Below are 23,221 nucleotides of genomic sequence, written 5' to 3'. Positions count from 1 at the left end.
TCAATTTTTCTGCAAGTTCCAGGAGACTGGTTCCACCAGTCAGGGCAGTCTGTTTTGGATTCTTGTGTCCACTGGAGTCCCTCTTGCTGGGAGCAATGAGCTTTTACCATGGACACACGTTGAACACTTGATTCCAGAACATGGTTTCTTCAGAGCACTTAAGTGTCCAATCTTTGCGCTGCAGCAGAGTCAAAAGTCCTACGGTCGGTGACGGCATCTTCTCTGTGCCTCTTCTTGGATTCCGAATTAGAACTAAGGTTCTGGTGTCAATGGATCCCCTTAACTCCTAGTTTAGGAGGCATTAAGGGTGTGAGGGACAGTGGCTAATGAGCTACTGGTCCCTGCGGCTATTCCTCCCCTAGGGTGACAACTTCCTGTGATAGTACATCACCTTTCTACCCAGTACACACTATTTCTGTGTCTGACAAAATGGCAGAACCCTTCCTTGGCTGTACAGACCTCCTAGCCCAACCAAAAGATGTGGCTAGGCTTTCAGTGAGTGTACACCTCCTGAATAACTTATTTTCTCGCCTGCCTGAGCTGCAGACTCAGGAAGGCCTTTTTCCTTGAGTGGGGCACAAGGTAATTACACATCAAGGGCAGTGAAAGCCTTAAGGCCTTAAGGCTTGATGACTTTAAACACTAGCCACCCTGGAAGGGAGGAGGTGTGACCTCCATCCTGCCTAGGCCTTTGCCTCTGTCCTGGGGAAGTGCCAGAGCAGCCCACAAGGAAGGCAGACTCTTACCTTGGTGGCAAACGGCTTGTGGAAAACCACCAAGGCACTGGATCTTTGTATAGTAGGGGGGCACCCACGCAGAGTGGCATCCCTGTGCATGCCAGCTCGCCCTTGACAGAAGAATCGTGTCAGAGGTGAAAAAGCATGGTGTTTGTGGTTAAACACAGCACAATTCGGTGGTACCATAATGAAGCAGGCAATCTCAATTTTGCTTGGTAGCCAGCCCATGTTACTCAATGGGCCACTGGTTACTTACAGTAAAACCTTGCTTTACAGGGTTACTGTAGGGATATATGTGTATGAACATGCATATCCACACCTTTAATATAATGCACTGTGCCTCCAGGGCTTAGGAGGACAACCTTAAGAGTGACTTTCTTACATTAAGTCAGTGCCGTGGCTCTGCAGCACTTGGTGTAGGCAGAGTCACTCTTGAGCAGACGGGCAGCTTGTGCAGAGCTGCAATGGCAGTCCTGCAGTCATACTTTTCCTTGGGTCACACATGGTGGCAAAATATAGTGCTATTGCCCTGGTGACCCTTCTTATCACCCTAGTCCTTGGTATCATTTTTTAACAGCTTACAAGGAGTGATAAGTGCTTACCAACTGGGTGCACCAATTCACAGTTACAGTTTAAGAGAAAAAGCACTGGCACTGGGGCCGGGCAGGCAGGTCCCAGTGAACTTCCAGACCTATTAACACAGCATCTAGAGCAAAAAATGGAGGGTGACATGACAGAAAGAGCACTTTCTAACAGCATCATTCCAGGTGGCCTCAACGGAAGCAGCAGTGGTTCACTGGGATACTGCATGCTCCTCTTCATGTTCTCCCATACTAGTAAAGATTTTTTTTTAAAGCAGCACAGATTCTTTTGAAGAACACAGGCTGTTCTAAAACAGGTCTCCCTCTGGGAATGTTGTTGCAGTGGTTGTGTTCGGCTGACCCTTACATGGCACAATTTGTAACTAATTGGAAGGGGGGGGGGGGTGATGTGTCTAATTAATATTCAACTACTGGCCATTATCATAAATTCACTAAAGACAATCACCTAAAATAGCAATATTCTTCCTTCATTAACATTTATTTATTTAGATAGCTTTTTTTAAGGCAAACTTGACCCTTGTGGGTATCAGAGCGATTTACAGATTTACAGAGACCAGCAAGGTGATAACAATAAAATTAATACCAATATATAGGAGGTAACCAGGGAAGGGAGGGCACGCGTTACAATGTTCATGTAGTAGACGGAGAAAATCCAATAAATTCCAGAAATAACATTAAGTTAAAACTATAGGAATAGACAATGTCAATATACTGGAGGGTAGAGTCCAGACTAAATAAGTTGAGAACAAAGAGGTCACCGGTGAAAGTAGTCATGAGTGTGGTTGGAGGAAGAATTGTATCCCGGAATCTAGGGAAGGAATTTGTTCATAAGGGGTATTTTGACTACTTTCTTGAAGGAAATAGTTGAAGGATTCATTCTGACTTCAGGGGGCAAGACGTTCCAAATTCTTGGGGCCATGCCAGAGAAGGATCGGTTGTAAGTTTTCTTCTCGATGAATCTTTGTGGTTTCAAAAGAAGGGTCTTCGAGCTCCTGGAAGATCTGGAGCCACCAGAAAGTACGAGCTTTTGAAGTTGAGGGCTTACGAGTCATGCAGGCACTTTTTAGCTGAATTCTTTCTTCGTATGTGAGCCAGGTGAGGTATTTCAGATCCAGGGTGATATGGTTGTTACTATTTGAGCCGGTGATGAGCCTTGCAGCATCGTTGAGCGAGGCCCTTAGTGGTGCCAGTTTGGATCTAGGCAATCCAGAGAGGGTAGCACTTCCATAGTCCAACCGGGAAATCACTAAAGCTTGCACTGCCTGCTTGAAATCGTTGGGGGGAGAGGAAGAGTTTTACTTTTCTTAGAATGTTCATTTGGTGATTTGTTCCTTTGGTGGCAGTACTGATGTGCTTCTGCATGTTGAGGTTCTTGTCAAGAATTAGTCCCAGTGATCTCGCTGAGTCAATTACCTGAGGAATGCAGTTGAGGGCTGTAAGGTGTTTCAACCATTCTTCAATAACAGGTGACTAGCTGGGTGGGGTGATTATGAGGAATTCAGTTTTTTGAGGGTTTAGTACCAACCTCCTAGAAATTTTCAACTCTGTTCTCTTTGACAGGTATCTTCCCTGTTTCCTTAAAAATAGACCCAACCTTTCCCATGACAAACCTTTCAGCTAAGGCCCTGTCATTCACTTCCCCATCCTAGAAAAAATCATCACCATGCAATTTCAAGATGATCGTCACAATGATGAACAACTCCAATCCTATCTGTACATGTTCCATCTACACTGCAGCACAGTGCCAGTATTCAGGTATGTGGTAGACAATACTCTGAGAATTAGTAAGAATGTTGACACCTAGGTGTCGGGCCCCAACGGCCAGCAAATCGAGCTTTACAAGCTACAACCGGATCTACTTGCCCCTACATGCGTGAGATGTTTGAGGAAAGTCGTGCAACGGGGCTGTTCCAATTGACCAAACGAATCGCCACACTGGTCACTACACACACAAGCCTGGTAAACCCAGAACTGCATGTTCGTCCTGCAGGCCTATCTCCCTTTTAAACGCTGAACCCAAACTACTTGCCAAGCTCCTGGCCAGGCGTTTGGTCCAGGTTTTAGACAAATTAGTGCAACCAGATCAATTGGGGTTCCTGCCCCATCAAAATAACACCTTGAACTTGAGAAGACTACATGGTATGCTGGGGCGCAGGGACATGATTAACGAAGATGCGGTCATGGTTTTGTTGGACGCAGCGATACAATAGAGTGGCCATATCTCTTTGCTCTCCTGACTAAATTGGGTTTTGGGCCTAATTTCATCGGGTGAGTGTGCCTTTTGTATGCACAGCCCTTGGCGCAAGTAGTCGTGAATAACAAGAAGTCAGAGGTCTTTGAACTGAGCAGGGGGATGCGGCAGGGGTGTCCGCTGTCGCCCATCGTCTTTGTCCTCACATTAGAACCATTGGCGGCCTGGACTCGTAGAGATCCAATACTCCGGGGTTAAGATGGGCTGACGCTTGGGAGGACCGCATCTCTTTGTAAGCAGACGGTATTCTTCTATATCTTGCATCCCCCAGCTTATCACTGCACACAGTTCTGGATATTTACACAACCTTTGGTAGGTGCTCCGGATATACGATTAACTGGAGCAAATCGTTGATGTTTGTTCTAAGTGGCACAGTGCCTCCTTTGCCCAGATGCTGTCCCATGAAGGAAGAGAAAAATGGCTTTCAGTACCTGGGAATCTTTATTACAGTGGATCCCAAGGTTAGGTATGACCGGAATTTATTCTCCCCGCTGCAGCGATTGAAGAAAAGACGTGACCAATTGGAAGAACCTACCGGTCTCACTATTAGGAAGAGCAGGATTGTTTAAAATGATATCCCTTCCGAGGTTCTTATATGCACTCCAGAATTTCCCGGTTCTTGTCCCGTCGAAATAATTCAAGGAGGTGGAAAGTCTCCAGAGGGAATTGCTCTGGGATGCCAGTCCCCGTATTGCCCTTCCTAAGTTAGTAGAGTTGGTACGATGGAGGGGATCGGGCTACCCAATATTAGAAAGTACTATTGGGCATCCCACTTGGCTGCCATGAATCAATGCACCTATCAAAGGGGAGACGACCCTGGCTATACTATGGACAGGTGGGTATTGCCTGGGGGTAACCATAGCATGGCCCTATATTCCAGGCCTATGAGTGTTCTCCTTACCGGACCAACCAGGCATTCAATGCAGGTGTGGGATGCGGGGAATAGGACTCTGGGGTGAGCTCATAAGCCTACGATAGTGACCCCTTTGTGGGCCTCTGGACAATTGGGTACCCCGAAGCATTCGAAAGGATTCGATAAATGGGACCTAATTGGGACCACTAAAATAGGGGACTTATGGGAGAGGGGAGATGTGCTCTCCTTCGCCACTTTACAACAAAAATATGAACTAACTAACTCGGAATACTTTCGGTTTTTACAAGTGAGGCATGCATTGATGACTAACTTGAAACGGGGAACATCCCTCCCGGATGCTTCATCGTTAGAGTACAGATTGTTAGACGGGTACTTATCAACTAAGACGTTCTCCCTGATGTACAAGAAACTGGTAAATAACACTCTAGGCCCCCTAAAGGTGCTTTGTGACCGCTGGGGAAATGATGGGCTGGAACTCGACGATGAAGAATGGCAGGTGGCAGTAGCCTCTCCAAGGGAAGTAGGAATTTCATCTAGGCTATATTTGGTCTAACTGAAGATCCTACATAGGATTTAAGCTACAGGGACTCAACTGGTCAGTATGGGCAGAGCAGATGACGGCATGTGCAGGAGACAATGTGGACAGGAGGCCACAATTATCCATATCCTGTGGGAGTGTGAACATATACAAATGTATTGGAGGGGGCTTCATACCTGTCTGGGAGAGATCCTCAGGCTTGCAGTTGGGACGGAATCAAGAGGTGTCTCTTGAATGTCTGGGAGCCTACAGACTTGGGTAGGAAAGACCGGGTAACGTTGGAGCTGATGGTTGCAAGAAAAGAACCTGGCACAGATGTGGGGGGCAGCGGCTGCGCCCACGGTCAAGGGCTGGAAGGCAGACTTACACTGGTGTATGTTGCTTGAGAATTTTGTGTATGTTTCTAGAGAGTGCCCCCAAAAAGGGACAGACATATGTAGCAAATGGAACAACTACTGTGGAAATATATGTGAGCCCCCCTGTTCTCTCTTTGGAGATTCCTGTAATACCTTAGAAAGTGTATTCTCGTAATGACATGAACTGACTGCTGAATGGTGACTACCTTGATGTTCATTATATACTGTAAATCATTTCTGTGAATTGAAATGTGTCATTGTTTAATTAAAAGTTTTTTTTTAATGTTGACTCCTGCTTCTTGATATTCATTGACCTTTTAACAGCTTTCAACACCAGCAACAGTATGACACTTTAAGAAAGAAAACTCACACATGGGTATCACAGAAACCATTTTGCAGTAGATCACTTTATGACTCTCTGGTAGGACATAATATCGCCATATTACTCCACATATAATTCCAACTCTCCTTATTATGTGCCACAAGGCTACATACACATCCCAGTAATATTCACTATCCACATGGAGTCACTTAGACCATGCAACACTGACCTTTGCCGATATGCCTATTGCTCTCAATGTTACCTGTAACATTTTCATCAGCCAGAAAGATATGCATTTAAGTAATGTCATGACAACATTCAAACCAGGATATCTACTGTTTAACTCAAATTCAACCCAGCCAACACTACCATACTCCAAGCTCAAGTTCTGTTATGACTCAACATTTTCACCCCTTCTTCCTTAACTTGTGCCAAAGCCTAACTATGACTTTTACTTTAACTCTAGCCAATACTTCAAGAACAATGTAAAGAAAAAGCTCAATATGTGCAATTCCAGCTCAGCTTACTCTGCAAACTCAAGCCCTTCCTCCTAATAAACTGCTTTCCATCCACAGTGTGTGCTTATGTTTTTTCACACGTAGATAGGACAACACACTGCTCACTTGTCTACCAAACTCCATCCTACAGGCCACAGTGACTCTTTACTGGTCTGAACCAAAACTTAGTCAAGACATTCAAATCAAAAACACACTCCTATGTAGTGCAGTAGGTTAGTGTACACCTACAGTCACATTATTTACAGAGCGGAATGGAAGGACGTAGAGAGAGAGGTTTTTCATTCTCAGGGGTAAGACTTACGTGAAAGGAGATACATTCAGACAAATATTTTCCAACCTTTACCAAACAAATTACCATTCCCTATCCTTGTAACTGAGCACACAGAACAATTGAAACACCAGGAATCAAACCCATTGTTTATGTGTCTACGTATGTCTGTCCCTTAGGGTTGGTGTCTCTTGATTATATTGAATTGTGGGTATTGTTTCTTGCGCAGCCAACACCTCTAGGAGGATTATACCATCACTAGGAAAAGCTACCTAAAAGATGGGTTAAGAATGCCTCTAGTTGCAGTGTCTCAGCCATGGGGCTGGTCTACTGGATATAGGTTTTAGGGGTTGCCAGGCATAACCAACTAAGCTTTCTTCTTTTACTCCTTTACTAACACAGTGACTTCCATTCACTGCCTCGGCTTGCCCTGCCCCTCCGCTGGCTCTCCTGAACAACTCTCTCCTGCTCGGTGAGGTCCCCAGCCAGTTTAAGAACGCCGAGGTGGTGCCCATACTAAAAAAAAACAACGCCGACCCTGCAGTTATGGGTAACTTCCGTCCCATCTCCCTTTTCCCTTACCTGAGTAAGGTACTTGAGACACATGTGACCAGCTTTCTTAGTTCTTTTATTGAAGAGTCCAACTTTCTAGACTCCCAGCAAGCTGGGTTTAGACCTGCCCATTCGACGGAGGCGGTCATCCTCTCCGTCATGGAGGAACTCCGTAGAGGTGCCGACTCTAATATCAGTCAAGCTCTTATTCTCTTAGATCTATCGGCGGCCTTTGACACGGTCGACCACACCATCTTGGTCGACCGTGTCAAAGAGGCGGGCATCAGCGGGTCGGCCCTTAGCTTGGTTCGCTCTTTTCTGGCGAATCGCCACCAGTCTGTCCGACTCTCCCAGTTCTCGGCTGACAAGATGAAGCTCACTTGCGGCGTTCCGCAGGGCTCGTCCTTGTCACCACTTTTATTTAACTTGTATCTCACTCCCCTGATCCGCTCCCTCCGGGGAAGGAATGTCACTGCATTTAATTATGCAGATGACATTCAGCTTGTCTTCAACCTCAACTCCTCGGACGAAGCGATCCAAGACTTTCAGTCCACCCTCTGTCACATCAGTAATTGGATGGGTGCTCACCATCTTAAACTTAACCCCGACAAGACGGAGCTTTTCTTGTCGGAGGCCCCTCCAACCCCTGGAACTCTACTTTCTGGCCCCCTACCCTTGGCCCCGCTCCTTGCCCTGCTGACAAGGTGAAAAGCTTGGGAGTTTACATCTCCCATGATCTTTAAATGAAGCACCAGGTCAGTGCCACTGTGTCCTCCTGCTTCTTCCAGCTCAGGAAGATCCGGAAAATAGCCCATTTCCTGACCACCGAGGCCCTTACTTTGGCACTGTTGGCATTAGTCATCTCTCGGATTGACTATGCCAACGCCCTGTATGCAGGCATCCCACAATATCAAATCCAAAGACTCCAGCTGATACAGAATCAGGCAGCTCGCCTGATCTATCATCAACCCAGACACCTCCACGTCCGTCCCCTGCTTAAAGCCCTGCACTGGCTCCCTGTATCGGAACGTTGCAAGTTCAAACTAGGTTGTTTGACCCATAAATCTCTGCCCGCTATCGGTCCTTCCTTCATCTCGTCTCTTTTGCACCCTTACGCTCCCCCTAGGCACCTTCGATCCTCTCACCATGCGCTCCTCCAGACGCCCAGGTTCAGGCGCAAAAAACATGGTGGTCTCAGATTCTCTTTCCTGGCTCCCTCATTCTGGAACTCACTCCCGTTGGAACTTAGACTCTCTCCCTCTTACCCTCACTTTAGGTCTCTTCTCAAAACTCACCTTTTCCGCAGCACCTATACATAAGCACTCTTTCCCTCCCCTTCTGTGCCTCTTCCCAAGTAAGTGAACAGCGCCAAGAAACCGTCCGGTTTAAGTCGCGCTTTATAAGAATTTTTTACATTACACTACATTACTGCGCCTTTGGGCCTATTTTTAATAGACAACATTTGGATCACTCTTAGAGAACTTCTGTCATGGGCTGTGTAAGATTCACTGCTTATCAACATGGGTACAGGACGCCTGAGAAGCAAGCATACCTGACAACCATCAAGCAAAGGGTACTACCATAAAAGAATTCCATCTATCCAAAAGAAGTATCCCAACTTGGAGACACAAAAAGAATAGCAACAACTGTGTTACCAGCCAGTAACAGTGAGAGTCGCAGCCACGGCACTATGGCCTTCTTGTGCTCAGTAAGCATTCATTCCATTAAATGTGGATATAAGAAGCACCTCAAGTTACATTACATCACTGGCCAAGTGTAGCCAATGCTTCATAGAGGTGTTCAAACACTGAAAGAATATTTTTGTCCCAGTCCCTTATTCATGCCGTCACTGTGTCCAATTCAAGATTTAGTGCTGCAGTAATTCTGTAGCTTGCCACAGGCTTGCTAAAACCCAGCATCTAATTAGGCTGCTGGCAGACTGATAGGCCGCCTTGTCATTAGTTCAGCAGCATAAATTAGTTAGTTAAGCTCTTGATGTCTAGGTCAGAGTGTGATCAGCATGTTGCAGGCTCAAACACCTAATTTGAAAATAGCTATTCATCCCCTTGAATTTGAACAAATATGTACCATTTTTGATTGGGTAACAATAATTGCATGCACATGTGTTTCTCTGGAAGGCACTTTGCCTTAAGTGCTACATAACTAACAGACTACTCTAAGGCTGCTAATCTAATTATAAGCATTCTTTCTAACATAAGGACTGCATGAGAACCACCAACACCCAATTTACAAGCAATCTTTCTTCGTTGCAAATAGATTAGGAAGCCACACACATTCTACCATGTCTATTGTGTGTTTCCAAGCTTCACCAATACTTATAAATTAGTATTACACACCCCAACGTAGTTCAAGATGGCAGTAAGGAAATAACACACACCACTATTAAACAGGCCAAGCTTACCTTTCACAGAAAGTATGCAGACAGGGTAGAACCTTTGGATTGTTGTAGCGGTCCAGACATATACTGCAGATCAGAAACTGTTTGTCAATCTGACGCACCACAGGGCTTGGGATGTTGGTACCTTCACTGGCCATCCTAGACCGCTGACATGAGGGTCACAATCCCTTTCACCGTACACACTAACAAAGAAAAACATAAAAGAAGACATAGGTTAAGGATTGTAATAACTATAAAGCAGTTTTAAGAGGTAATTTTCATTTCACAATTCTACTGTAACTTTCAACAGTGATTTCTAGCAACTAAAATAATATTCTGCTACATCATACATTGCTATTATAGATCTACCCTACAGAAAAAGACAAGGTGTTTAATCATACAAAGGATAGAATGGGACACAGGAAGTGCAGAAGAAGCACTAATTCCTCCTTCAAGTCTTTCTCTGTACCTCTATGAACAGTGGTTCTTTGTTTATACAGCGATCGAATGGCTCTCTCCATCTCTTGGTGTGTTTGTTGTAATCAGGAGGCACAGTGATCTGGTGTACCGTGCCACATTGTGTGGAAGCGGAGTATAATGAGATCTGTGAGTTGAAATTCCACATTGCCAAAAGTTATCCCAGCACAATAGCTGAAGAAAAGTTGATTTCCTGGACTGCAGTAACTTCACAATTTGGGATTCCTTGTTATTTTAACTGTTATCATGCATTTGCCAGCGTACACATTTAGAGCATCGGGCCAGCCTGAATAGCCGAGGCAGGATGATGCACCAGCCTACCCATGTATCGGCCTAACACCCGCCCACATGGCACTGTGAGCCTTCCTCACACTCCTCTTGTTTTATAAACACCATATTGTACACAGGGGACAGCAGAGTGCAAATAACTACACAGATGTGCTCACCTCCACGACTAAGCCCTCTCAACACTACCAGATTCATAAGAGAAACATCAAAGTTTGGAATAATTACCCTTTCAATTCCTCCTTCGTTGTGCCTTGGGCATAATTTATCAGAAGGTCAGTGAAGAATATGCATTAACAAAGTCAACTGTTATAACCTTTACTAATAAATAAGAACTTTGCGTGTGTTTAGGTATAGTCTTAATAGAAATTGTGTTTCAAATATCTCCCAAATGTGCCACAAAATACCATCACCCACGCCAGAAAAAAACACTGTACCACAGAATAAGCCCTAGTGGACCAAAAAAAAGATTATAAACTCTACCAGAAAATATGCTTAAGTCGGTGAATAAAAAAAACCCTGCCAAATTAGCTTTTATTTCGGTTAAAAACCATAAAAAGCATATATAAAGTTCATACAACACACCGTGCATAAAAATGTTAATAAAGTCCTTTCGCAATCAGACCCTGATACCATAAAATACAATCAGTTAAAAAGAAAAAAGCAAGCCAATAAAACCATTACTTCAAAATAAGCATGACAGTTAAGCCAAAAACTATGTGTGGGGTTGTGTCATTTTTTTTTAGACTCTCATAGCATCTAAATATTTTCTAAATTCCAAATTACCGCAGATCGGGTGAATTCATTTCCTTCTAAACTTGGCATTTGCTGTACAAACAAATGTGCAACATTTTCGATAGATAGTGAATAAAGTACAAATAGATTCTTCTTTAGCAGAATTGTTATTTGGTTTCCACCTTACTGTGAATTCTTTGATCTGAAGAGTTTCAAAACAAAACTTCAAGTACAGTATTTTTGCCAAGTGAGGTTGAATATCATCCAAGAACTCTTCAAAGCTTGGATTTGGTTTAACAGTAAGGAATTGAATAGTCAACCTACCTGATCTTGGGTTTTAATGGAGGGTGTTCAAACCTTGCTCCCAGTATATCTGTTTCAATTGTTTTTATGTGTGGCGTTAGTGAATGTGGATCACTCCAAGAGGAAGATAAGCATAGCTTTTCAAAACATATCAGGACAAAGTAATGAGCTTATCAAGGACCAGAAGTTCGTTTCGGCCCTCTTTATAGTTTGCTAGTTCCTGCATGACGCATAGTCTTATCCAATACAATATACGTCTCAAGACAGTTACGTGCCCTATTCTTTTAAAATTTACGTCCGGGTACATGGGTATCAATGGTGTGGAGGTAGGAAGGCCTAGTAACCTCTGTATGACCTTCTTTTCACTTAATATCAGATGATTGGGGTTATCTACGCCCCATAATTCTGCCCCATATAGTGCTGCTGCTTGGGCCCTATGTTTATAGACCTCAAGGGCCGGTGAAATCGCTTTCGATGTAGTAGCTAGGTGTTTTCTTAATGATGGTCACTGAGCTATTGGCAAGAGAGGCCTAAGCTTCATTCATGTGTGGGAGCCATAGGAGAGCACTATACCCAGATAGCTAAAGTTTGTTACATACTCGTTGAACAGTCAACAAATAAGCTTAACAGTAAACAAATTAAACCTACCTTACAAGAGCATGTGATCAACCATGCCAGATAATAAATCTAGTGTCAATTTAAAAAAAGTGCAAACAATTCAAAGAATATACTTTTCTCTGTCTTTTGGAAAATGGACAATATGACTTTCCATAGTGATGCACTGTTTGTATGGTACAGGTGTTTTTGGGTAATGTGTATGACGATTTGCACCAGGGTGGTCGCATTATGGGCTGTACCATGAACTTTTATGGGAGAGACCAGTGCAGTTCTTCTCCAGCCTAGTGTTATTTTAGGCATGACACACATTATTAATGACTAACTATGAGACAGCTTCCCAAACTGTCTCACATTAGTGGTATGAGAAGCTGGTGAGTGATCCCACGGTCCACAGGTATGCCTTCACCTGGTGGTGATGTGGTAAATATGACCATGTGTGATTTTTTTTCACTTATGAGTTGCGCATATAATGTACATGTCGGAGTCTAACAGTTTTTTGTGAAGGTAAGGGTTAATTTATCTTTTTGTGGGGACCCCATCATATATAGCAAGAGCATAATAGTGTAGAAATGTAGCTTGAGCAATCACACTACTTTCCCCTATCATAGGCACATTCAGGTGGGGTAGGGTCTCCTGTCGGATTAGGAAAGTGCCAATGATGATAAAATGAGCCAGTTGGTAGCACTACCCAACAGGTTTCTGGTGGTTGCTCCAATGAGGCTCTTCCTATTGATTAACAAAACAATATATGTTAATGTCCTTTGACATTGCACGCTTCTTTACATGATATCCACTCCGTCCTAAGCCCCCAATGTTACTATACCAAAGCGGGGTGGGACAGGCTCTTACAGTTGGAAAGTACCCAAGGAACCCTATAACGATGAAACATTGTTATGGGGTGTTGGAGACTGGAGCTTTTTTGGTTTGTGGAGTTCAGAGGGCTGCATATTGGAAGAGTAACAAGATGGCTGTGAATTAAAGCCTCCTGTTTTTATTGAGACAGCGGGAGGGTGTAAGGAATGGTGACTGATAGCTTCTTTTTAAGTGGTGACTCTGATAGCCTTTTCTTATTTCCCTGCTCTTTGCCAGCCCATCCTACTTACATAGATGGTTGTGGTTCTGTAACCGGTTTGCCTCAGACATGCTCCTGATAAAGTACAACATTGAGATTAAAATAACCACACATTACGGCTGTCATTTACATAGGCTTTAACGTGAAGAAGGCCTAGTAAAGTAGAGCTTAGAGGAAATGTGCCTTGCTTAAACGTACATATGTTAACCACCAGCATAATTTTTTTCTGCAGAAAGCTTTCAATTCTACTGTACTTTACTTAGTGCCTGAGTAAGCCTCATTTATTCTTTCTTTTATATTAAATAGAATAGAGGTCTTCTAGAAAATACTGACAAAGCTGAATTAATCCGTTAGAATTTGTCATTACTGTGAAATTTGCTGTTTTAAAAATGTATTTCTTTCTTTCCCTACACCACATGATTTCATCATATTTTAGATTCGTTTGTCTATGCTTTGGACAGAATATTAGAATAAATGATAGTGTATTAAAATTAATAATGTTCAGCAGAAGCTTAATTATCATGATCGAACCAGGATTGTCCATTGATAAATAATGGAGCACTGAACAGATAACAGAGTAGGTTTGCAGAGGTTCTCATGAAAACCTCACAGGCATGTCACAGTCACATGAATGCTTAGCAACTATTTAGATACTGTCATGTCATCCTGTGCGTTTAGACTGGGAATCCAATGGAGAAGCGACAGACCATCAGAAGATTCAACCATATTGATTCGAGAGGATTTAACCGGCAAAAGCATGGATACATATGTTTGTAGCTTTACAATAATACATGTTCCTAGCTAGAGAGGCAAGCTTTTTTCCCCCTGCTATACCATGAGCACTTTACCGTGCTTTTCACACTGTTACCCGATTGCTGTGAGCTACTGCCAGGGCCGGACTGGGAACGAAAACCGACCCTGGCAAAGTGCTCGGCTCCCCCCCACCGGCCCCCCGGGGAGTTGGGGGGTACCTCCGAGCTCTTTGCCAGGGCCGGTTTTCTGCCATTTTTGTTACAGGGACGATTTTGAAGCTATGCTGCAAAAACGCTCCTGTAACAAAAACAGGCCCCAGTGGCCCAAAACCGGCCCCCACCTGTGCGGCACTCCGGGGGATTGCCCGGTGCCCGCTACGGCCAGTCCGGGCCTGGCTACTGCTGACCATGATTGCTGTTGCCTGAAATTATGTTGGGCGACTACTTATTTTTGAATGTCATTAGCTACTGCTGTGACTATTTTGCTTAAACTGATTTCGACTTATTCTATTGGGACTGTAAGAGACTTGGCTGAGTTTCTAGAACTACTCTTTAAGGAAGTTCGTCCTCTTATAGATTCTAATCTTAAGCTCCTAAACTCTTACTCTTTTCCAGAGAACTCTTCATGGGTTCTATCAGATTTTGGACTCTTTAGATTAGAATAGGGATTGTTTCTTTATTGAACATGGTCTCCTTTCATTGTCGGCTTCCTACCCTCATTTTTACTGATATTTCTGTAAACAATTTATCTTGACTAATTGAATAAAGAAATAAGTAATCAATACTACACTTTTTAAATGAAAAATAAAGGTTTTGTAAACCTTACGAAACTTCTCATCGACTCCAAAATTTAATTAAATGATTACGGTGATTTGATGCTCCATTCTAAAAAGGTGGCAAAGATCTATTGATCTAAACAGAATTGGCACGGAGGTGGAGATCCCTTGATTGTAAGGTAAGCTTGGAACTGATAAATACAATACTCGCCTTCTGCCCTAACAGTCCCTAGGATGGAAGTGCCGTCCAGCATACCTAGAAATTACAAGCCAAGCAAGCCAGACTGCAGGTGAGAAAACAGTATCATACTGCCACCACGACTGGATGGACTGCTCAAAGCCCGAGACGGAGGGGTGCTTGAGGTACCCAGAAGTTTAAAGGCTGCACCAGGTTCATAAAATGATATAAGTGGTGAGAGGAGCACTCCTTATCTTATACGGTTATTTTTGAAACTGAGCTTACATTTTTATAAAGTTAACATAAGCGTGCAACAGAGGTAGCACGTTTGTCCTAACCGTGCATAAATTAAAGTCCTATCTTAAGTGTGGAACACACTTAACCTCGTTGCTCTGTTGCTATATGTGGTTCAAGGATTGAACAACACTACATATTAAACAGTTTTCACATAAATAAATGAATAGACATCTGTATTTGAGGAGTACTAAGTCGTCAAATTTTACTACACAAAATTATACACATTCTCTTTTAGACATTCCAAAAATTTTGGGGGAGAATATTTTCATGAATATTAGTAAAGCAAGCGATCAAAATGATGAATCTTCTCTTGAGCCCAATGCATTTCGAGCTTTTCAAGCTCTTCATCAGGGGCCTGAAACTGAAATAAACATGATATCAACTAACTCGAATTCAAGAAAAACAAGCTTCAGACTTTACATGGCAAAGTTTACTAATTTAAAGACTCATGAAAACACATCTAGAAATTAGTAAAGTTAAGTGATAGAGTGATAGGATAAAGCCATAGCCCACACCGGGGTGCGTGAAAAATTCGTACATACTCACTGTCCCAAAACGATTAATGACAAAGTCCTAAAAAACAGATACAGAAGATTAAGATCTAGAGCGTGTTGGACAAGACATTTAGGTCTTGTAGATGAAATTTCACTGCTGTATTACCTGGAACGCTGCTTTACTTTGCAAATCACCGGGAAACTCGTGGCAACTAGACTAGACTAAGCTTGACGGGTCACAGCAACCACAACCTGCTAAACGAAAGAGAACTATTACTAACGGGCTCTAGGGACTACCAGACTCTCGAAACGAAAACTCCTAACTCAAAACCTTACCTCCGTCAAAAGCGTCACGTAGGAGACTGCTCAAGCTCACAATCAGACCGAGTGCGGGTAATTCCAGAAACCGCTGCTCACTACATTTCCTGGAACGTCTATTTGAGATCAAAACTGTGAAGACTAAAAGCGGACAAGTCCTCTGACTTCGAGGGAACAGAAAGAATCGTCACTAACAATAATAGGCGGGGAAACCTCTTCTAAACCAGGACCTAAACTGGGACTGCAACGGGAAAAAAATGACGTGCCTGAGTTTTGGCTGCAACAAATGCTAAAACCGAACTCGAAAAGTTCAACCATGTCTGAAACCGGCGCCATCTTTGAATGGGGACCATACACGCTCGGAGGTGAAGAAGTGAAGTATGCAGAGAGAAAAGAGACAAAATTATACATATAGATGAAAAAATATGAAAAAATATGAGGAGGTGAAAGTATAGATGATGCCATGTAAAAAGATTAATACACTATAATATATAAGCAATTAACACTTATGCTGGAAAGTAATGACATATTATAATTTGCATGCACAGCCATGATTACAGACCCAGAAGTGAAAAAGGGTCACAGAAAACATGATAGATCGATTTTTTCATTAAGTCCTGCAGGTTCTTGTGTTTTAAGAAATTTTATCCAGTGAATCTCTCTCTGGAGGAGGGATCTGGTGAGATCTGGTGTTTGGGAAGATTAATGAGTCTCCATCTTTTATACCTGCCAGATTTCGGAACGTCAAACTCGACAGAACGTATTGAGGTAATTAAGTGAAAAGGAAAAACATGCACTCCTGTGCCTTACACACCAAATATGCAGGTCATACTTCAATATCCGCCAGAACTCAAGACTTTTGGTTTGATTCCCTGAGGTGTGGCACACTATGATCAATCCACAAACCCCTTGTTGGCACATAGATTGAAATTCCAAGATTTTCTGTAAACATCACACCCCCATAATTTTCCCCCGATCGATTTTTGGAGGTCAAAATACATTAAACTAGGAGAAGAAATATAGTTAATTCTAATACACGTGGATTTCACTGCGGAAATTACGATTCCACATGTAATTCCGAATTTTCCAGGGGAAAATCTACACAAGAAGGTATTTACTACACCCAGAAATTCCGACTTTTGATAGGTCTGATAATTATCTAACTCTTTTCTGGCCCATTTGGAATCAAGGCCTAGAATGTATTTTTCTACTGCGGTAAACGCCTCACACTGGGTTAAAGGTATTTCATGTGCATTGTAAATTGCACTCCCCGTTCCATACTATTTGGGCCATAGTGGCAAAATGTGGATTGACAAGACTGGCAAATCTGAGCAGGCAACATACGTGCAGAGTTCACGGGGAGTACTTGGGAAGTCAGAACCATTGAAATAATCAGGGATTATGTTTCAAAGTCAGTCCCCAGAACACAACTTCAGGAAAACAGAAATTGTACCCAACCAAGTGCAGCACTACGCGATCTTCTACCCCGAAAGGACCTCAAAAAGTTTGATTCCATGGACTCGAGGTGGACAAGAAATGCAGAAACCACCAAGAAAACAACATCAGTGCTCATGGGAAGTTAACTCTGAGTATCTTGTTTATAGCCTTGGTTCCTTGGTGTCAGGGCATCTTCGACCATGTCTTCATCTGTAATATGCTGTAACTTGTTGGAGTAAGGACTGTATCAGGTGTATCTCTATGGCAGAGAGAATACAAGAGGCTGGTCTACATCTGTGAATTGGCATTTCTTTACCCACATGGCTAGCAACTATGAAGGCAGCCTCACACCACAACTCAGGGACCGGTTTTGAGTAAGATCAAAGCAGAGGTTATCAACTGCATGTAGCGGCTCGTCTATCCCTTGTGATTGCACTAGGTGAGTGGGTTGCAAGCTTCTGGGTTGGGACATGTGTGCAGTGAATGGCACCCGTGGTAGGAGGGGTGTCACTGATGCTATTCAAGTCTCTCTTGGCTCATTTGATTTTCTGTGCCATGCTTGTAAGTGTGACTAAGCATGCCTAGGGCTTGTAGTTTTCAATCACTACTTCTAAGCCCTTTTCTGTGGTGGATACTCTGACTGTGCCTCACTAAGGACATGGTAAGCCTCTGAGGATGCCTTTTTGAGTATGCACAAAGTCTCCAGAACCGCTGTATTCCTTTATAACGGTGAACTTTTCACTTCATATGGATTCAGCTCACAGTCCACTTCACATTGTGTGTAGAGGTGAGCAGGGTTGTATCTGAACTATGAAAAGTGTCTCTGTACAGGTCAGGACGCACCACCATGATGCCATCCTCCTTCACTGAGAGGGAGGTGGAGCTTTGCTTTCTGAAAGCTCAGGTATCAAGGCGGGGGCAATAAATATCACTATGTGCGTGTGTGCACCTAGAATGAATGTCTTCCCATAAAGCACTGTATCCAACACTCCCGTTCTTAATTTTACATTGTGACTGTGTGAAAAACTATCAGGGCTACATCCCCCATAAAGAAGAACACAGACCACATCATTAATATGCTCAGCATATATGCACAGGCCCAGAAGCTCAGTCCCCTCACTGAATTCAAATAAACAAAGGCCCAAATTCATGATAAAAATTTAAACCTAGTGGTCCTTGCATTATCTTTCAAATAAAACAAAAACTTCCACAGGTATGGCCTGACACTATACAATAAAAGTAATCCATAGTGTGTACTTCACAGACAAATAGCCCAATGCATCCTGCATGTCCTGAAGTTTCTTTACTATTTTAGCAGCATCTTTATAAAGCAGTGCAATTCAGTCCGGAAAGTAGCAGGCAGACAGATACTCAAATACCCTAAGAGGACACACACCACTCAGCACCTGAAAGACTTCCACTGGCTCCTCCTACAGAAAAGATGTCAGTTCAAGCTCCTCATCCGCGCCTACAAAGCGGTCTATAAACAAGGTCCTGACTATTTGAACTCCATGCCTGATCTTCCACCAGCCAACCAGATACCTCCACTCCACTCCACTCCGCACACCTCACCCTCACCCTCACCCAAACACCATGCATCCACTGCAGCCAGTCCAGAGGGCGCTCCTTCTCATACCTCGCTGCCAAAGCTTGGAACACCCACCCACTCCACCTCTGCACATTCACTTCGGTGAATGTTGTAATTAAAGGAAGTCCATAAGCCAGGTATAAATATCACGTAGGTTTAATTAGGCTTAGTTACAAGTTCAGGTTTAAGCACATAAGTTAAGATGAATAGAAATAAACCCCACCAGGAGTGGCCTCCCTGCCACTCAGCCTGCCTGCCATCAACTGCCACTCCACACTGGCCAGACACACAGGATTCTACTATGACATCAGGCATTCCGAGAGCCACACCAGCTGAGTAGCAGGGAAAGCACCAAAGTTAAGTATAACATATCCCCCTTTCTTAGGGAAAAGACAATTCTCAAGTGAAGGAAGAAATGTGAAAAAAAATCAAAAAACATACAAAGAAGATATACAATGTATTCTGAAAAGAAAGCATTAGTGTTGCAAATACAATGCATTGTAAAAGAAAGCATTTATGTTGCAAATACAATGCATTGTAAAAGAAATCATTACATTGCACATTAAAAGATAAACATCAACTCCAAAGATGAGCAATGCATTTCCAAAATTAACATTTACATTGCCCATCCTCCTACCTCAGGAAAAATAAAAAAAAATTAAAACATGCATAAATAACACTAGTTATATAACCATTAGTGCATGAATGCACGGGGCACTCACCACCCCAAAACTGACCACTATAGGGCACTCACCACCCTAGACGAACAACATAGGACACACACCACCTTAAACAACATATAGGGCACTCACCACCCTAATATAACTGCACGGGGCACTCACCACCCCAAAACTGACCACTATAGGGCAGTAACCACCCTAAACAAACAACATAGGGCATCCACCACCCTAAAACTGACCACTATAGGGCACTCACAACCCTAGACAAACAACATAGGGCATCCACCACCCTAAAACTGACCACTATAGGGCACTCACAACCCTAGACAAACAACATAGGGCACTCACCACCCTATAGGGCACTCATCACCCTAGACAAACAATATACGAGTCACCACCATAAACAACATATAGGGCACTCACCAACCTAGACAAGCAACATACGAGGGCACGCACCACCCTAGACGAACAACATAGTACACACACCACCTTAAACAACATATAGGGCACTCACCACCCTAATACAACTGCACGGGGCACTCACCACCCCAAAACTGACCACTATAGGGCACTCACCACCCTAGACAAACAACATAGAGCATTCACCACCCTATAGAGCACTCACCACCCTAGACCAACAGCACGCAAGTCACAGCACCTTAAACAACATATAGGGCACTCACCACCCAAATACAACTGCACGGGGCACTCACCACCCCACAAGTGACCACTATAGGGCACTTACCACCCCAGAGAAACAACATAGGGCACTAACCACCCTATAGGGCACTCACCACCCCAAAACCATGACCTTATACAAATTGCGCAAGGGACAGACAGCCGCTCACCACCCCAAAACACATGAGCCAAAAACACACAGGGCACAAACCATGCTAACCGACCGTAGGGCACTATCCACCCTAAAAACAAGTACTGGGGTACTAACCACCCCACAAACTCACCACCGCAGGGCACTAACCACCCAAAATGGGTGCAGAAATAAACCACACTACTGCAGTCAACACCAACTACTGCACAAATAAATGAGGCACTTACCACGCCAAAATACACAGCACTGGTAAACTCTCCACCCCACCAACTCACTACTGTAGGGCACTCACCACCCTAAAATAAAGTGTATTGCCACAAACCACCCAGAAACTAATAAATTGCCTCAGGACACATACACTACCACCCTGCCCTCACCAAAGCACAAACAAGGACCTTAAAAAAAACACAAACACACAACAGGAAACATGCATTATAATGACCAGCAACATAATGAAATGAAAAGTCCCATGCTCCGGTGAGCGGTCCCTCACCCGAGGTTTCCAATGCAGTAAAAACGCTGTCCTAAACCTGCCAGTAGCTGCAGTATTTCAAACTAGTCCCACAACACCAGGGAACAGTTAGTATAAGGGATAGTTCAGCCGAGTTGCTGACATGACATTTACTAGTGTCTTCCAATCGTGAACTCCTAGAAACACATGCCTCCCAAACTGCAACACTCCAACCCACAAACTAACCAAACTCACCAACGTAGAACATTCACCACCCTAAAATAAACAGCACTGGGACACTGACCACCCCACAAACACACCACCGTAGGGCACTATCCACCCTAAAAACAAGCACTGGTCTACTCACCACCCCACAAACTGACCTCCATAGGGCACTCACCACCCTAAAATAAACAGACTCTCCACCGTAGGGAACCATACACCCTAAAACAAACACTAGGGTACTCACCACCCCACAAATTCACCTCCATAGGGCACTCACCACCCTACAAACAGCACTGGGGCATTGACCACCCCACAAACTCACCACCGTAGGGCACTATCAACCCTGAAAACAAGAACTGGGGTACTCACCACCCTACAAACTAACTTCATAGGGCACTCACCACCCAAAAATAAACAACACTGCGACACATAATACCAACCCACAAACCGTAGAGCACTATCCACCCTAAAAACAAACCCTAGGGTACTTACCACCCCACAAACTCACCTCCATAGGGCACTTACCACCCTAAAATAACAGCACCAGGGTACTGACCAGCCCAGAAACTCACCTCCGTAGTGCACTAACCACCCTAACCAATCACTCCCAAAATACACAGCACTGGGAAACTCTCCAGCCCACCAACTCACTACTGTAGGGCACTCACCACCCTACCTGCCTGCCATCAACTGCCACTCCACACAGGCCAGACACACAGGATTCTACTATGACATCAGGCATTCCAAGAGCCACACCAGCTGAGTAGCAGGGAAAGCATCAAAGCTAAGTATAACAGTGAACTTCTTCAGGAGGGGCTCAAGACCTCGCTCTTCAACTGTACCTGCAGCACAGCGCCTGGATACAACCCCGGGGTGATTAGCCGCACTATGGTCTTACTGCTTAATTGATTTCAGTTTGCTGCCACCAAAGACCCATACAGAAGATTCGGTATTCCTTAGCAGACTTCTAGCCTGTGACCATGTAGCACAGGATTAGGCATAAATCAGGCTCTAATATCACATGTATTGGGTTAATCTCCAGGCTATTCTTAGTATCTTAAAACAAAGAATACAAGGTGTCAAAACAGGCGTGCAATGTCAAAGCACTGAACACCTTATAACATATATCTCATGCTGTATGTAGAAATATCTAATTCAATTGATCTTTGTAATTTTTCTGAAGAAAAATAGAGCAGTGGGGACATGTATTAAATGCTTACCATTCTGATGTGTGTGAATTAATGGACAACGTAAACTGAGAAAGCACATGGGAGGAAACCAAATCATGGGGAAACAATTTTAAGGAAATATAAAAAAAATCGAAAATTAAAGAAAACATTTTAAAAGAAAAGTTATTTGAAGGAAAAATCTAAAATTGCATTAAACTTGGGTGAAGTTTAGGACTACTGTGGGGCTTTTGGGTTCAGGGTTGGGAAATGTTGAGGGTGATGAGTTTTTAGGGGTGAAGAATAATTGGCATTCAGGCAAAGAAAGGGTTTTTTAGAGTTCAGAGATGGGTGGAGTGTAGGGGTGGTGAGGAGTAGGGATCATGGATGAGTGGTGCTTAGGTGTGCGAGGTAATTTTAGGTTGCAGGGATGGGTGGAGTATAAGGGTGTTGAGGGGTTTTAGGGTTCATGGATTAGGGAGTCTAGTGCTGGTGAGGGTTTTTGACGTTCAATTATGGGTAGTGGCTGGGGAGGTGAAGTGTTTTTAGGGTACAGGATGGGGTGGAGTTTAGGGTGGTGAGGGGTTTTAAGGATTCAGGGATGGGTGGAGTTTAGATACAGAAAGGGTTTTTTAGGATTCATGGATGAGTAGCTTAGGGTGATGAGAAATTCTTATGAGTCATGGATGCCTGGTGTTTAAGGAAGGTGAGGGTTTTTTAGGGTTGGATGGAATTTGGATTGCTCAGGTTTTTAGGGGTACGGGATAGGAAGGATTCAAGCATAGAAAGTGATGTTTAGGGTTCAAGAATTTGTAGAGTTAGGAGAAGTGAGTAATTTTATGGTTATTGGATGGTTGATTTTTGGGTAGAAAAGACTTTTAGGCTTCAGGGATCAGTGTCATTTAGGAGTGGTGAGGTGTTTTAGTGGTCTGGGTTTGATGGTGTTTAGGGGTTGTAAGGGGTCAGCAATGGATGGTGTGGATGGGTGGTGATAGGTCAGCAAATTAAAAGCATTGCATTTTTGACAACGTACATTATACAAATATGGCGTAATGTCCCCTGAAGTTAAGCACTGCAATGAATATCTCTGGCATAACTGTTCCTGAAAGTAAGACCTGCAACCT

The 23,221-nt window shown here is 43.5% G+C and overlaps 1 protein-coding gene across 2 annotated transcripts in view; it reads right to left on the bottom strand.

Moving 5' to 3' along the window:
- The window catches only part of LOC147669865 (tripartite motif-containing protein 2), a 286,411-nt gene that overhangs the window by 163,030 nt on the left and 100,160 nt on the right, over positions 1–23,221 (bottom strand). For both annotated transcript variants that reach the window (XM_086948191.1, XM_086948190.1), the window contains exon 2: positions 9,441–9,619. In XM_086948191.1, coding sequence (XP_086804317.1) covers positions 9,441–9,574 — 134 coding nt within the window. In that variant the 5' untranslated portion in view covers positions 9,575–9,619. The remainder of the gene's footprint in view (positions 1–9,440; positions 9,620–23,221) is intronic.

Source organism: Lissotriton vulgaris, unplaced genomic scaffold (genome assembly GCF_964263255.1).
Source record: "Lissotriton vulgaris unplaced genomic scaffold, aLisVul1.2 SCAFFOLD_431, whole genome shotgun sequence".
Classification (NCBI taxonomy): domain Eukaryota; kingdom Metazoa; phylum Chordata; class Amphibia; order Caudata; family Salamandridae; genus Lissotriton; species Lissotriton vulgaris.
Note: the sequence above shows the minus strand (reverse complement) of the source record. Positions and strands in the feature narration are given on the sequence as shown.